The sequence below is a fragment of the Chaetodon trifascialis genome, chromosome 7 (assembly GCF_039877785.1).
Source record: "Chaetodon trifascialis isolate fChaTrf1 chromosome 7, fChaTrf1.hap1, whole genome shotgun sequence".
NCBI classification, from domain to species: Eukaryota; Metazoa; Chordata; class Actinopteri; order Chaetodontiformes; family Chaetodontidae; genus Chaetodon; species Chaetodon trifascialis.
In genome coordinates, this window is record NC_092062.1 from 8315247 (window position 1) to 8333027 (window position 17781).

The following is a 17781-nucleotide window of genomic DNA, read 5'->3' on the forward strand; positions in this document are numbered from 1 at the left end:
TAGGGGGCAGGTGTCAGCATAATTAGCCGGTCATTTCGGTCCATGTCGGTGGTGTAAAAGTGCGCTGAAAGCTCGCCACCCCAGACCTGGTCAACTCTGTGCACCAGCGGCACACCACTGGGCAAGTGGATTTTCGTAAACCGGCGGAGTTGTGCGCTCACGTCACCAACACCTCACAGTCAGGTTTCCACAGTGTCTGGCATTTCACTGCGATCAATAATTAGCAACAGCCACAATTCAATGCAACTATCTGAGTCAGCACATACAGTCAGACCTAAATTTCTATATTTTGATCAGTATCTCATCTGACCACATCGCAAGCGCATTCGGCACGCGTAATGGTCACTCACCCTGACCGAATGTCCACAGGTGAAACAGGGATGCTTGATTAACGTCGCTATGCCAACCAGAAACAGCCGTGGCATCCTACAGAGCATATATACTGCATCAACCTCAGAGCACTCGAGAGACACAGAGACAGACACATGGAAAAAACGTAAGTGATGATCATTGTCCGCTATTACCCACGTCATTTCATTCCAAATACAAATATCATAGTAATGCCTAACGTTATCTACAAAGATGGAGTACATCATTGCTTTGAGGAGGAGGAGGAGGAGGAGGAGGAGGAGGAGAAGGAGGAGGAGGCTGAGGATTTACCATCTAAGGACCTCATATTTAGACATGAGTGACGTCAGTCTCCTCCTGGGAGAAGTTTGGGCATCAGACACTTTCCTGCGCAGGCTCAGTCATCCTCGAAACTTGCCATGTGCCTCGCCAGCGGTGTTTTTAAAGGTGAGGTGAGGAGCTGGTGTGATTGGTGAAAATTTGACTCGGCTGTGTCAAACCCACTCCACGCCTTCTCCCCTCCCTCCTTCCGAGTTGCGCCGCTGGGTGGGACTGAGATGAGAAGGGGGTGTAGATGCGCCGGCGTCACAGTGCACGAAAATACCAAAGTCTGCGTCGCCATGCCCCATTGGCAAAGTGGACCTGACTTTGCACTGCGCCTGCGCCGCACTGCCAGCGGAATCGAAAATAGAGCCCTTTGTGTGCGACACTGGAGCCCTATTGAGCCCAGTTTTGCGTGAGTGTATGTGTGTTTCCGCGTGTCTGCACACATGCATTTGACCTCAACCAGCTGAGTATCCCACTGCCTCTTTCTCCTGCCAGGCCTCTGGTCAGGGCTCAGACCAGTGCCAGTCTATGTGGGTTGGGTGGCCAGCACCAGAGGGGGTCCCAGCTTGTAACCAGACCTTGTTTTACTACAGAGCCAGTCAATAGTGGCAAGACATGAAAAAATGGCATTTAATTAAGGACTCAGGTCACACAGATCAGAAACTGTCTTTTTGACTCAACCAGTCTGTCCAACTTGCTGAGCCTGCTTGGATATTCCCGCTTTTTAGAACAACTGTTATAATCACCCCCCCCCCCCCCCCCCCGCAGTGCCATTTGTCCGTCTTTGGTCTCTGTGTCCGAGATCTGGAGATGTTGGCTGTGTAGATGTCTGCCTTCTCTTGAATGGCTTTATAAATGACCATTTATCAAATGTTTCTGATTGTTATCACCATCAATCTATTGGAATGCACTATTTCTGCATGTCTAATGCATAACCTGGACAAAAAGGCCACACAGAGGCTTTCGTCTGCACCTGCTTCTCTCAAAGACTGATTAAATTTTCAGGACAGCCACTGGACACTTTCTTGTATTGCAAAAAAGGAGAGGGATGCTGGCTGTATTCACCATCCATGTGCTGTGAATAAATGTCCACATACCCACATCTTTCAAATGTGGTGCCTAAGCCTTTATGAAAAGCCGTACATGCTGATAGAAATATCAGAGGACAACAATGGATTCCATCTAGTGCTCTGGCATCCAGGACACAAACACATATCTACACTGACATACAGTGCACACACAATGAGGCAGGCCTGGCATACAGGTCTGCTCACGGGGAGGACCTCTCTCATGTTGAAGAAAAGAAGCAGATACTCATTGTTGGTAAAAAAAGAAAAAAATAATAATACAAATATTGGCTTGTGCAGATAAGCTGAGCAGAGAGTTGCAGTGCGGGGATTCTAACTTTACAATCTGATAATTAGAATCCATTCTCTTTGGTCTACCTGTGAATGTTAGGAAACCTGAAAATAAGAATGTTGATAGCCCTTTTATGTCCAAAATAGAGGTAAAAAAAAAATAGGGGAGAAACCTGTGCAAATGAGCACAAGTTGCTAAAAAATACATTGTTTTCAAAGAAGCTGACCATAAATCATCTCCTAAGGCTGGTATTTACTTGTCCAGTACTTGTGGCATTGCTAGTGTTGAGCAGTAGAAAACTTTTCAAAATTCATATAGATTTTGCTGATTAGTGTATCTGAATCCTGCAAAACCATATCTTATGATATTTGTAAGTTCTAGCATAGACAACAAAAATTCACAGGGAAATATGCAAGCAGAACCAAAATCATATTGCATCCATGCATCCAAGTAAAAAGAAGAGTCACTAGATGGCAGAGGTATACTTCACTACAGCTTGATTTTTCTCACCTGTAAGACGCCACCAGCCCCCTTTAAGGAAGGTGGCTTTGTGTGTAACCATAGACCTGAATGTAGTCTCTGTGACGCCACCCATAGGTTTCTGAAGAGCCACTGTGAAGCTCAATAATTTTGCACAACTTTAAGCCTTAGTATGATTTAAACAAGTGAGTTATATAGAAATTCAACCCATGTACAGTTGCCATGAATATGACAGTTAGCTATAGAGACCAAAACTGTTTTTGTGCTAGGCTGTAAAAGTGTTTATTTTTGCTGTAAAGCATTTTAATATGGGGGTCTATGAGGATTAACTGGCTTTTAAAGCCTTTTGAGGAACTGCAGTTTTTGGCACTTCCATGTGGTTCCAAAGCCCAATACATGACTACATGACTAGCAGGTTTGTTGTGTCTCCCTCAGTGCCAGCACATTGTTGCAGTCACAGGAAGTGCATGCTATAAGGGGTGATTAAGTTTCTTTATTCTGCCATGATGTGGCAAGATAAGCATATGAGCAACTGAAAGGCCCTGTACTGTGCTCACTGTCACAGGAGAGAGATAAAAAAAAAAGTCCCTGTTATACAGTGTTACTACAGCATCCTCCTGCATTCCTCCTCTCACTAGCAGATTTCATAAGTATAGCTTGCTAATGTAAGCTAATGGTAATGTTTAAAATCTGAGTCAACTGAGAAGTCCATCTCCAGCTGGTGTTTCCATGTGACCCGTTTTAAAACTTGTGTAATGTAATGTATACAAGAGAACAGCTTTCGCCCCAGAGCATGGTCTTAAAGACAATAAAATGTAGGCTAATTAAAATAGTTTTCCTTCTGACATCACTTGAATATTGGATGCTTAGTATAGAAAAACATATTTTGTCAAGCAATACAGTAAATGGATTTAGGCTATGCTGTATTGTTTGTATTTTCAAACAGAGTGCTTCACTTTTACGAGAGAAGGATTTGAGCATATGAGGAATAAGCCATGAATTTGGCAAATGTAATGGACGTTTGGCTGGAGTTGCTGGACTGTGAACATTCCCAGAACAAACAAATAGCAGGACTAAGCTGCTATCATTACTAATGTGCCTCATGTGCATGCTGCCTCACAGATTGACATATCCATAAACAGTGAATGTATCAGTCCTGAACAGGTCTTTTTCTAATGTAACCTGTAACCACACCGAGTAATGTGGAAAGTTAAAAACTTGCCCATTGTCTTTGGGGTGTAATGCTTAGTTAAACTGATAACTGATTCTGTTCGGGTTCAATTTCGAATCCAAACCATGACTCCACTAATTGAAGCAAACCAACATCTCATGATTTGGCATGCAGAAGTATGACTTCACTTGTATTTTCTCTAGGGTGAAATTAAACTATAAGCGTACTGCCGTTGTCACCTTCTGGCTTTGAATTTCTGCACGAGGCTCCAATCATTGGTAATGTGATGTGACCTTCATTTTCACTCTTTAAAACTGTATTCCAAATAAACTTGGCAGCCTGGGGGAGAGGTAGACATTGCTGCTTGGTGAATTATGTGTATAAATTTTGTTTTAAACAGCCCTCTATATTTGTACAGTAACACAAATTTTTCATGAACGTAAATAATTGAGTCATATTCCTATTTTTATGCCAATGTGAGCGTAAATGCTGGATGAATTTGATATGTGAGCTGTGTGCGGGTACATTGTGTTGCTCATACGTCTGTGTGTTTGGGGAGAGGGGGTGCTTGTGTGGCCTTGTGTCTGGTACTAACTCATCCGGCTATTAATTGTGTTAGCACCGCAGCTGTTTGCATTGGCCAGATTGAGAGCAGCGCTACAGGGCCCTTCTGCTTCTCTCCACTGGGATGAGCTTCCAGACCTCCTCATTCCCACTGATCCTCACCAAGCTTTTCATTTTTTCCCCTCTATACTGCTCTACCTCTGCCTCTCACTGCCTCACTCATTTCCTTCTCTGTTTTGCTTTGTGCTTCTCTCTCTGTGTCTCCCTCTTGGGAGATCGACAGATGAGTTCGCAGAACAAGAGGGACACATTCCTTCACATGCTGTTCATGTTTAGTGCTGGCGAATAAGTGACATATGTGCTTTCTACCATCCTTACCCATCCTCCCCATGTGTCTGCACGAAAAGGGCATAAGAGACAGAGATTGTGTCTGTGAAGGTGGGTGGGGGTGACTTTCGGCTCCGCTAGACCTCCCAGTTAAGACCTGTGTTGAGTGCAGGTGGTTGGCCATCTCTCCCCCAACTATGGCCATCCATCAGCATGTCTCAGAGGGAGGATTCATTTTAAGTGAATTCTTCCAATTAGTAGGTTTATGAATGGCATTAATGATTGGCAGCAAAAGCTGTGGTCAGATTTTGTCAACACTAGGACAGTAAGAAAAAGAAACAGCTGTGAATAGTATTGCTATGTTTAAGTACTGATAAATCATTATTAGATTGGTACCAGCGATTTGCAGCATCAGAGTATTGGTGATTTTAATTCCTTTTAAAAGGAAAAAGGTTAACTCATCACCCCAAACCCCCGCCCTCCAAACACCCTCAGCATTTGACCGATGCCTCCTAAAAACAGTAATATGGCCTCTCAGTGTGTGTTGTGCCTGTCAGACCAACCTGTTCTGTGGTTATGTGGTTGGCTCGGCCCAACAGGTTGCAGTGGCTCTAGCCTTGGCTGCCCATCTGCCCTTGGCATCTGTCCTCACATCTGCTTTACTGTGGACAGCCAGGGGACGGACCCAAGGAGAGGCTTCCCTCTAACCACTCAGGCATTAATGGCTAGGATGGACATCCACCTACAAAATGCCAATTAAATGCTCAGCAAAATGTCAAGCTGATAAATTGACTGTCAGGATGGTAGAGCTGTGGTTGCTTACTATTATGTGTCTTTAGCCCTATTCACATGAGACTAGTAATACCAGGGGACCTCACTTTCTGCATGCATGGAAGCATAAATGCACATTGGCAGCTTATTTGGATCAAGTGACAGATTCATTATTGCTGTATTTGAATATGATGACCTTTTCTTGCCCCAACCTCATCACTGGTTTTAGATGTCAGTATAGCGTCTTAAGTATTGTGTCTCTCAGCACAACTGTTAAACATATGAGCTTCAATTAGATGTCCCACTTGTTTTAAGGGTTGCCAAATATGGTAGATAGTTTGTGGTGGATTTTTTACCTTTGAATCTATAGAATGATTTTATATTAGAATAAATAATATATTATAAAAAAAACTATATGAGGAGAGGCTCTAATATATCAATCAAATAACTGATTAAATTGATTACAGTACTTGCAGCCGTCCTATTTTTCAGTTGTAATGCTGTAGTCAACCTTTCAAATCTTCCTCTTGATGTTTTGATATGTGACAGTAATCTCACCTCATTTAATGAAAGGGAAGATTTTGCAGATAGACCATAGGAAAGGCCTTGAAAAAGGTTGGTATTAGTTTTCTCCTTTTTTCAGATTTCTCTATGGATTTTAGGTGCTTGTTGTGTAATGATTTTCTTCCTTTTGACTTGATCATTTGTGTGGGTTTTATTTTTGAGGGCAGACAGTGGAGCTTTATTTCTCGACGTTAGAGATTCACTGCCGCTGAACATCGCTTGCTTGTTATCACATATATTGCACAAATGTGTAATGGCAAAGATTGTATTGTCAGTCGATGGTAGTCCTGTCTCAACCATATTCTGCTTTCACCTTATTTTGATAAGATTCTCTCTCTTGCTCTTGACTTTCATCAGTGTTTTTGTTTTGTTTTTTCCAGGGCTCCGCGCTTCAAGGGCTACCAACAGCAAGACAGCCAGGAGCTTCTGCACTACCTAATGGACTCCATACGAGTAGAGGAAACTAAAGTGAGCTTAAATATATCCTGCGCGCACACACACACACACACACACACACACACACACACACACACACACACACACACACACACCTGTATTTAACTTCCTGTAATGGCGAGCAAACACTAAACCCATGCTGGATGGTTTAAAGGTGTGGTGGTCACAGACTGGGCTGTCTCTTGGCATCTTTGATTAGATTTCTTTTCGATATTTGGACCAGGAGGTTCCCTCCATATAAAGATTTGTTCTGTTCAGAAGGACTGGGGGAAAGGTTGTGTGACAGACTGCTCACTGTATTGAAATCCAGGCCAAGATGTCCTCCGCCGTGCCCTCAGTGAAATTCCAACTTCACACAGGTGTTTCTTGCTTATATGCACAGCTTTATAGTGCCAGTTAAAGCAGTGTGTGATAGAGTCTAATTTCTTAAAAAGCTTTGTGGTATGCATGGTGGAATGACTGAAGGAAATATAAAAATCAGAGGAGAACTGCCATCATAACAGCTTTTACTAGTGACAGTGGGAGAGTTTTCCAGAAATCTATTGTTCTGCCTCAGCTGGATTATTTTTAGTTTCCAGTACTGGGTTGCACCATCTTTGTTGAAGTTCACTCCTAAGTTAGGGTGGAAAAACACCAGTCCTATGCCTAGTCTTCACCTACAAGGTTATTTGTCAAAACATAACTTTTTCTGTATCGCTGGTTTTGGAAAAGACCCAGTCGCAAAATTAGGACTCCTACTATAGCAAAGGCATGAGAAGCATAAAGGCATAAATCGACGTTGAAATATGTCAATAAATTAGGTCTCTGCTTGATTACTGTATTGCAAGATGGTATGCAATCAATGAAAAAATACTGCTGTGTGGCAGGAAAAACTGCTGTTTTACGATTAGTTAATATAATTCTGCTTGTGGTTGATTAACTAACAGCACGAACTATCAAACATATGTCTGAAATTCTGTTCGTTTTGAGAGCCATTAATCTCAGCAAATGATGAAGTCATTTTTGTCGCGGCCATGTGTCATCAGAATTATCAACCCTCCACTTGTACGGTATATTTTATACTTCATTAAAATCCATCCGAGATGAGTGTAGTCATAATGTAAGAAATCTTGCTGTGTGTTTTTGGGTGGCTGTGTGCTCTCACAGAACCAATATCTTCTTTTTGCTTGGCTGGCCAGTTTTTGTGTTTTAACCTTATGGTGCCATGTTTTTGGCAAGGACAGTGAACCCCCCCCTCCCCCCATAAAACCCTTCATAGAGCAATTAGGAGAATCCACAGCAGCCTTTGCAGGGCTGAGCTGCCCCCCGTGGCCCCACCAGTGGCTGTGTGAACCAAGGAGGAGAAGTTAGCGGGTGTGTTTAGTGGTCAGCCCCAGACCCAAGAGGGGCCTCGGGCTGGGCTCCTCTGCTCCCATTCAAACTTGTGAACGCTGACAGTTGTGCCACTTAGGGGACTTGCAAGTGGCACGACCGGCATCATTGTGTGATCTTGGGAAACCCACAGCTGCTGAATGAGCTCCAGGGCTGTCCCTTTGTGCTTGAGGGTCACCCTCGCCCCCCTCCTACACACACACACACACACGCACGCACGCAAACACACACACACACACACACACACACACACACACACACACACACACACACACACACACACACTCACTCACTCATCAGCCTGTCTCCCAATCCAATCAAGCCAGTGCATAGAAGTAGGGGTACAGCCTCCTCTATTCATTCACTCAAAAGCTCATTTATCCTGCCCAGCACACTCAGACATACAGTGGCATTTTAGCCTACATGCATAATTGAGTACATTTTTAAATGAGTGGAAATATTAATTCTATTGCTAACTTTTGTAAAAACTATGAAATGTGTTTTTGAAGTTCTGTTAGTGTAAATTCTTCAAACACAGAACATTTTTATTCTTAACCTGAATATTCATTTTGAATAGGCACGTTTGAGTGACTTACAAATATCATCCAAATAATATACACACACTGTCCTGTGTGTGTTTTTGTGTGGGTGTGTGTCGGTCAGAGTGGGAAACTGGTGTTTTTGCAGTCGGCGTCACCAACCTTTTAGAGGCCTAAGTGTTTGTGTTGATTGGCCATTAGTATCAGAGATCTAAATATGCTAATTGGGCCCCAGTCAATTATCACTAATTTAGCTGAGACGGTAGATATTACACTCTCAGGGCATGGACTGTCCTTCTTTGCCCTGTCTTCATTTTAGTTTCCACCCCTGCACCCTTGTACCAGCAACCCCAACCCCCCTCACAGCCCATAGTGTGTGGGACAGTACACACAGGGAGAGAGGGAGGATGGGGGTTACTGGTAATTAATTAGTAGGAGAGCCTAAGCCTGGTCTGACTGTGCTGACTGAGTGGGGTGCAGGCCGGCCAGGATGGGATTAACAGGACTTTTTGACCTAAATAGCCAGTCCAGTGCACGGGTCTCGGCACAATGGGGGCTGACTGGTCTCGACCGCAGACATAGACCGTGGCCAATTATCTATTGATTGGTGCTTTACTGTGGCTGTGCCTCTTCACAGCTCTCTCACCAACACTCACTGACCATGTCACCTTCAATAAGAGAGCCCCGTGAAGAACACACACACACACACACACACACACACACACCACAGTTAATGAAGAGATTTACATGTTAACGTTTTTAGACAAGCACAATAATTATTTTACACTAATGATGCTTATAATAGGTATACCTGTCAAACTGAGCTGCAGGCTAGATTTTGATATGTCACTAATGGATGTAATGCAGAGAAAGGGAAAAAAACTGAGGGGAATTTGTGTGTTTATTTAACATCTAGGGGCATAGCTTTAAGTCTGCATTGTAGCATGGTTTTCTTTGTTTTTTTTCAGAGGGTGAAAGCAGGAATTCTGAAGGCTTTCAACAATCCCACAGAGAAGACAGCAGACGAAGACACCAAACGCCAAGTCAAAGGTTCGTATGCTCGCTGCAGTAGATAGCTGGCCAAGATCAAAAGCCCCATCTTGTGGCAGTTAATGGCAACACAGCTCAGTCACTTATCAGGCAGTGGGTGCTTTGATTGAAGACAGTATTGTCTGTGTTATGTCAGTGTTAACTGCTAATTGTTATTCATATTATCAATAAATCAGTCAGTAATCAGTGACATACCTGTTAACTGTCCTAGGACTCTAGGCAAGGACTCTGTTTCCTGATTTAAAGGCCTGTGTTTCACCTGTGTTAAGTATCAGACCGTCTTGACAATTGTCATTTTAATGCCAAAACGTTTTTCTGCATCTGCACTTTTTAGCCTGAGAAGCTCGGTTCATACTATTAGTTCTCAGCTTTGACTGCAGGTATTATAGTGATAGTAGTGTTAGAAAATGGTTTATTGGGGTGAATTGACAGACTATTCATTACAAAATGCACCAATGGAATCAAATGAAAACTATGTCTCTCTTTCCCACTAGCATACGGGAAGGAAGGTGTGAGGATGAACTTCGTTGACCGCATCTTTGTAGGCGAGCTGACCAACACAATAATGTGCGAGGAGTGTGAGCATGTAAGTGTATGTGGGTGAACTATAGCCAACGATGTGAGTAGTCAGTGTGAACCAGTCAGGCATGGCTCAGTGCGTTGCCCTCAATGGAAGACAAACGGAGCACAACAGAGTCGTCAACAAGTCCACACTTTCTTCAGCCATCCTTATATTTAGACAGCACTTGCTTCAGAATACATGTGTGCTGTGAAACCTTCCCCACCTTTCTTAATATTTAATTTAATTTTGCTACTGCTTTAAACAAATGCTGCAGGAAGCTCAGCAGATTGTTGCACAATTTCCAGCAACACTGATATTTTCCACAGGTTATAAACAGGCAGATATTTATCACTCATCTGAAGTGATTCTAACCAACATTAAGTTGCTATTTCTCTTCCAGCTGTTACATGATGGACTAAAGTCAGAGGAAACAAAAGCCAACAGAAAAAGAAAAAAAAAACAACAACAACAACAAAAAAGCAATTCAAGGACCAGCTCAAACTGTTTGCAGCAGGCATTAACAATAAAACGTTGGAGCTCGGAGTTGTTAACAAAGCAACTGCCACTATGAAAACTAAAGAATATCCTTGACGGTAGAGAGCACCAGGTGTGGACCTGGAAAGGAAAAAGCAAAGAAACAGCCGGTTCCCACATCTCCACGTAGACTAGTTGAAAATACAGCTTTATTGTTAGCAACTGGCTGTGATTATGTTTCTTTAGGAAGCTGATGAACGAATATACTGACACTGACTCTCGGGTGGCAGTAGCTCAGGAGGTCGTCCATTAATCAGAAGCTTGGTGGTCGATTCCCGGCTCCACCAAATTACATATCGAAGTACCACTGAGCAAGATACTGAACCCCAAATTACTCCCAGTGGCTGCGTCTTTGTGTGTGTGTGTGTGTGTGTGTGTGTGTGTGTGTGTGTGTGTGTGTGTGTGTGTGTGTGTGTGTGTGTGTGTGTGTGTGTGTGTGTGTGTGTGTGTGTGTGTGTGTGTGTGTGTGTGTGTGTGTGTGTGTGTGTGTGTGTGGTTTGTGTGTGTGTGTGTTAATGAGCCATGTGTTGTAAAGCACTTTGAGTGGTCACGATATAAATACAGTCCATTTCTCATTTGCTTTCAGATCTCCACAGTGAAGGAGGCATTCATAGACATCTCTTTACCCATCATAGAGGAGAGGGTGAGCTGCCACAGTTGTGCATTAGAAAGTCAGTGCAAATTATATTAAAGGATGATGATGAATATCACTCTCATACAGTAGAACTAACTTAGCAAGTAAGCATCGGTAAACGTTTGCGCTTGTTTAATTGTTTTCAGCTGAAAACAGCTGATCATTGCCATGGCATGCTGTCTGTGGTTCCACTTAGAACAGATGATGTTTTATTTGTCGTGCTCAGATATCAAAACCAACCAACCCTGGTAGGCTGGGGAAGGGCGGCCGGGAGCAGGACACCCACCTGACTCACAGTGACCAGGTCCTTTCAGCAGTGCACTCTGTCAACAGGAACACCAGGAAGCTGAGCGGACAGGTATTTTTGCAATGTTCAAAGCCTGGGCCAAATGTAGACATTTTATTCATTTCATGTCAGGATCAATTTTTCTCCATGTGTGTGATGAAAGAAGACAAAGCCTGGCCCTGTAAATTCTTTTTGTATCCTCACTACCAATAGAAACACAAAGCAAAACTTACTCACAAAACCAGTGGAGCTCTTGTGACTTGCAGCGTGAATGTTTGTATTTATATTTGAGCCATGGAAAAAATAGTTCTGGCAGAGTCTGCCTCTCTGAAAGGGGCTAATGTCTGTTCTTCTTTCCTTCAGAAGCAGCAAAGCAGAAGATCTTCAAGCTCTGTGGAGGAGAAGGGAGCAGGCTGCAGTGCAGAGCGGCCAGAAGAAGAGGGGGTAGCTGGTGGATCAGCCCGTGGTGTTTCCGTTTGCAAGACGGCTGCTGCCATCAGCCTATCAGATGGCAGTGAAAGAGACTCGGGTGCTCAGGACAGCAGTAATGACGCTGACAGTGAGGCCTCAGAGAGCGAGTGGTCACCACGCACCTCCTCCTTCAGCCACGGGCACATGTCCACCCCATCGTCCACTTCCACCCTCACTCCATCTCCTACGCCCATCTCTGCCTCCTCCCCCTCCTCCATGAGGCAAGGTGGCGCCGTAGAGCAGCTAGTTACTGCAGTGTCTAAAGCCAACCTTGGCCTCACTTCTGCCGACTGCTCTCCTTCTACACGCTGTTCTCCAGAGGAGCAGGGAGAAACGCTGTCACGAGATAACCTCCACCATCAACACCACCAAGGGGCCTTCCAGGCTCTGTCGCACAGTTACACACCCAGCTCCAAGGAGTGCTCCATCCAGTCCTGCCTCCACCAGTTCACCTCTGTGGAACTGCTGATGGGCAACAACAAGCTGTTGTGTGAGAGCTGCACTGAACGCAGACAGAAACAGCTGCGCAAGAGCAGCTCAGCCGGTAAGACAAAACATCTGCAACGACAACACACTTTGAAGATGAGCAACTAGTAACAAAAATCTATCTTCCATATTGAACTCTCATCCCCCGTAGGCTTGACTGTTAAAGGTTTGGTAGTTGACTCCTTCACAGCATGTGGTTCTCTTGAATTCTTGTCAGTTACAATAGTACAACAATGACCAGTTTTGGCTGTGGAAAATATGAAAACAACCATAGAAACTTCTCAATCCAAGCCTGCAGCATCATTCAGTTCTTTGCTGTATGCTGTCCATGTTCCAAACACTCATATTTGCAAGGTCCAAGGTTTATTTATTTGTCATTTTACAACACAGATGCCAGCTGTAATACCTTCATGCTACTGACAAAATAAAAATGATATAAATGGATGATTGAATAATAAGTCAGGCAAGTAAAACTATTCATTATGGTGGATTGTGGAGGTTGAATTGAGGAGTCCCACAGCCTGAGGGAAGATTTGCCCAGTAGCCTGGTGGTACAGCAGCAGGTACTTCTGTATTACTTACCAGACAGCAGCAAGGTGAACGGGCGGTGGCTGTCTTTGAGTATCGTTTGGGCTCTGTGCCGGCACCTCACCGATATCACTGATGCTCGGTAGATGGGTACTGATGATGTGCTGAGTGGCTTTAATCACCTGCTGCAGAGCCCTCCTGTCCTGGGCCGTGCACATCCCATGCAACAACTTGAAACTTTGAAATTTGGCCAATGATCATTCAGAGTGCTGCGTCCAAATCGGGGCTGGCATTCATGGGTGTATAGCAGTAACAGGAGGGGGCTGAGCACATAGCCCTGGGTGGCTCCGGTGTCCAGTGCTAGAGTGGAGTATCATAGTCTGCAGATATATATTTAGATACACAACTACCATCTAAATCCTTGACAAGTTCATCAGTAGCAGGGTCTGTTTGCACACATCACTGTTTGCACTTGTCAGTTTCTCCATGGCTCCAGATGCTTGTATGGTCTTGTCATGACTGTTTGCTGTGTTCTGTGTTTGTCTTAATCACTCGGACCTTTTTTTCTCAAGAGATTCATGACTTTGTTCATTAAAATAAAACAGATTTAGTGTTTGAACCGTTAATCCTGCTGTTGATGTTTTTTGTCGTTGGCATAGATAAGAAGGTGGAGAAGATTTACACTAGCGCTAGGAAGCAAATGCTGATCTCGTCCCTGCCTCCTGTCATCACATTGCATCTTAAACGCTTCCATCAGGTGAGCACAGGCTGCCTTTTCTTTCACATAATCTTAAACAGCAACTGTGTGAGGGGCTTGTGTTGTGGAGGCCTAAATGTTAATGCGTGGCCTTCTCTGTTTGTATTTTAAGGCAGGGATGAACTTACGAAAAGTGAACCGCCATGTTGACTTTCCCCTGATCTTGGATCTTGCTCCATTCTGCTCAGCATCCTGCAAGGTATTTAACTACTAATGCAATGTTGAAATATATCCAGTGTACTTGAAACTGAATTAATTTCTTCTATGTCAAACTAATGATAAAGGGGTTTTTAAACTGTCTTACTTTTACCACTGCTTTTCTGTTACTGTACCAAAGGTTTCTGCTTCACTCTTTCAGTAATGAATGTCCTTGGTTGGTACTGTTCCTGGAGACCTTTACCTCTCTACCTTTCCTTTTTTATATCCGTTTCCCTTTTTGCTAATCTTCTTTCTCATTTTTTGCTAGAACCTGGCAGCCGGTGAGCGTGTCCTCTACAGCCTGTATGGGATTGTGGAACATAGTGGTTCAATGCGAGGGGGCCACTACACTGCATACGTAAAAGTGCGCGCTCCCCAGAGGAGGACAGAGCTGCACCACAGGAACCTGTCAGGTCAGGGTTTGGCTCTCTTGAGCCCATTTAAGACCTTTCATCCATTCTGTGTCTGTGTGTTTGTGCGCTGTTCGTGTATTTTGCAGCAAAGGCCTTACTGTTATAATTGAAAATGTCCTCTACTAAGCGCAGGATGAATAGAGGTCTTTCTGTTCTATATATCCATGTTGTTGTCTCTTTCTCTTTGTCTCCCTCTCAAGGAGAGTGTCTAGATTTACAGTATTGAGTGCTGAAAGGTAGTTGTAAAACTTGTCCTTCCTGTTAACAAGCTAATGTAAGACTTGACATGTTGGTAATGACACGAGGATCACACATGTTGTTTGAACGACTGCTGGCAGAGTGTGGTCCACAGTTCCTACCTGTTGAATTATCTACATCTTTGTGGCTCTGTGTTTCAGGTGTGATGGCTGCAGCTTAATTGACGGTCAGAGCAGAGTATAACTTTTGGTCCCCCTGTGACATTGAACAGCTTAAACAAATGTGTTCTGTTAGTTTGGCATTATTTTAGCTTTGTTGTTGTGTTCGTCCACACATCTGGACACTGAACAAGATTGTTTACGCACGCTGGACTTTTGTCAGACTCAGAAAATAACAGAAGAGCACCACCAAAGGATGAGTGCCTCCTTGTTTTTTAAATGGCAGAGACAACACCAGGGTGCTGCTTATTTCTCAAATGCGTCTCTGTGCCCCATGATATTAACACTGTGTATGTGTGTGTGTGTTTCAGGTGCGAGGGACGCAGGCAGCAGCTCCCAGGGCCAGTGGGTGTACATCAGTGATACCACCGTTCAGTCAGTACCAGAGTCAAGGGTACTCAACTCTCAGGCATACCTGCTCTTCTACGAGGAAATGCTGTAATGTGAATAGCTGAAGTATTTTTCCCTACATCTCTCTTTTGCTTTGTGTTGTTTTTGGCTCGTCCCTGCACTCCTCCTCTTACTGAGTCTGCAAGTAGGTGAAGGGAAGAAGAGGGAAAGACTTCACTGTGCATTCACTTGTCTTACAAGAGAGGAATGACCGCTGTGTCTTTCGCATATAAATCCTCAGTCAAGATTGGGACTTCTGGATATCTTAGATGTATAAAAGATAGACATCAGATGTTTAAGTTATTATTTTCCGCTTTGATATAGCCCAGATTTTCATTCATGTTTCCTGTTTTGAAAGTCCTACCCTTTAAAACGAGGTGGGGAGAAAAGAGCGTTGCTGAACCTGAGCTGTTTATCATCTGTCTCTGTTACGATCACGTGCCTGAGATAACTGCATGAAGGAGTTTCACTACGGTAACTAACAGGAAAAGAGCAGAATTATTGCATGCTAAACTACGCTGCACTAACTAGTTGATGTCAGTTGTGTGTGCGCACAGGCACACACGTGAGTGACTGAGTGAGCAACAGACGAGAGAATGTAGATTTAAGGTGCTATGTGTATCATTGGCACATCAGTAAACCATCGCCACATTACATCTGAGAGAGTATTATAGTCGGTGTAATTAACAACACTCACGACTGTCATGGAGAAGATTTTCCTCTGTCTGTATTCTACACAAAAAAAAAAGTTCATTGTGTGGCACTGGCTCAGGTTTTTGTTAAGAAGTGTGCATGATTGTGTCTGACTATGACAGACAATAGATGGTAAGAAAAATGAATTCAGACACGTTTGTCCTTTTCAGTAAAGAGAAGATGCATGAGGACAAGTAGCAATATCATTGGTGGTAGAGTTTATGGGAAAATATGGTTGAAAAATCCAAGCACTAATACAGCACTAATGGCGTCAAAGAGTGACCAGTAATTGTCTCTTTTTTGCGCTATTTATTTATGACGATAATAATAGCCAAGCTGTCACAGCTTATAGTCGTGTACATCGACATACTGGTTGAAATTGCTACACATAGCACCATTAAGGAGTAGCACAGCTGTTGTTTTACAGCCTACTTTGAATAGATTGTTCTTCTAGCACATCAGAATGTATAAATGTAAGACTATCAGTGAATTACATTTGCCAAAGATGAGTTTTGCAGCTGCAACTCACAGCAGGAAAACAGAACACACACGTTTACTTCATTCAGTTTCTTTAACATTGAATCTCTCAAGGTCATCAGTGTGGTTCTCGAGTGTCGTTGCACAAACAAACGTACTCAGATGTTTATCAGACCAACAAAGCACCTTGTCTGCCTTCATTGTGTTTCAGCTCTACTGTTACTGCGTAGGCGCACAACCAGACCCATTAAGATGTTCAACTATTGGTCAGCGCTGTGACAGACTGATTTTTAATTCCCTCATACTATCAGTAAAATTGAGTAAAAACTAGCTATAAAAAACATAAAGGCTTCAAGCCTCGCTAGAAAAAACATCTTTGCTGTAATGTGCATGGGTTAATGTTCTAATGAATGTATTGCCTCTTCTTGAAATGTCTATGTCAAATGAGTTGTTCATCTTTTTCTATGAAAATATTTTAAATGAAAACATTTTTCTTGCTTGTCGGACATTTGCCAAAACAGTCAAAGGGAAAGGGTTGAACACGCGCACCAGAATCTAGAGGTCTGTTATTTTCTTATGAAACAAGGTCAAATTCAGTGCCTGTGCTTCAGGTTTAAGAAGCCTGTGCATGGTGAGACGAAAAACATATGCATAGGCAAATGCAAAGAGGGATGTGTCTGACATACAGTATTTATGTACAGTATAACTTACTGTACGCAGAAATAGTACTGAGTGTATCTAATTGTACATACTAGAAACAATACAAAACCATGGTGCTTCTTGCGTGCAGGGTTTTTCCTCAAGACAGAATTGTTTCCAGAAAATCATTTAATTTCTGTTATGAAATGATCAACATTTGGAATGAGTATAACTAAATACTGTATGAAAATAAATCTAATTTATGAACTGAATATTCTGCAAGACTCATCTTTCTCTTCACGTGTCAGCCCCTCTTGTGCAGCGGCGCTGGCAGAAGAGGACGGTTTTGTTGTTTGTGCTTTGGACTCGGATGTCACCCTGTTTTTACTCGAAGCGAGATGTTGTCCACCGTTGCTCTCGGCTGTCGCAGCGGATCCCACGGGGCCGCATTCGAGCCGTCTCCATCAGTGATCGGCCCTGACGGGTGCAAAGCAGCACTGCTTCAGAACATGTCGCGAGCTGGTGAAGAGGAGGTGGGTGTGGAATCTGGAAAAGGGCAACGTCCAAAAACATCGCCTTACGTGTCCTGTCCTTCCCACACGCTGTGACATCCCAGTCATGCTGCTGGAACGTTAAAACAGGTTGTCAAGCCGCCACCAACAAAAAGAGCAAATCTTCTCTGAAATGTATTTGTCTATTTTTAAAGCGGGGGTGGCTCTTGGCTCGGGGACATGCAACTGAGGCATTAGATGTGATTTAATCTCACTTAATGAAAGCCCCCCCCCCCCCCCCCGTGTGAGACAGTTGTAATGCTGGAATGCTCGTTACTGACTGCCTATCTACCAGCAGTGGAGGTTAAATTTTACTGCTCTCACCATGCACGCCATTGTCACTGTCAGTCTCACCTTTGTTGACATCGCAGCGCTCATACCCTGCATTAACACTCAACACATCTTCCTCATGCAAACGT

At 43.5% G+C, this 17781-nt stretch overlaps 1 protein-coding gene across 2 annotated transcripts in view; it reads left to right on the top strand.

The window, feature by feature from the left end:
• usp45 (ubiquitin specific peptidase 45) overlaps nt 1-17083 on the top strand; it is a 35709-nt gene extending 18626 nt beyond the window's left edge. For both annotated transcript variants that reach the window (XM_070966692.1, XM_070966693.1), the window contains 10 exons: nt 6292-6379; nt 9246-9327; nt 9822-9913; nt 11010-11066; nt 11284-11415; nt 11707-12358; nt 13488-13585; nt 13698-13784; nt 14052-14196; nt 14924-17083. In XM_070966692.1, the coding sequence (XP_070822793.1) occupies nt 6292-6379; nt 9246-9327; nt 9822-9913; nt 11010-11066; nt 11284-11415; nt 11707-12358; nt 13488-13585; nt 13698-13784; nt 14052-14196; nt 14924-15054 (1564 nt within the window). In that variant the 3' untranslated portion in view covers nt 15055-17083. The remainder of the gene's footprint in view (nt 1-6291; nt 6380-9245; nt 9328-9821; nt 9914-11009; nt 11067-11283; nt 11416-11706; nt 12359-13487; nt 13586-13697; nt 13785-14051; nt 14197-14923) is intronic.
• Nucleotides 17084-17781: the final 698 nt, after the last annotated feature.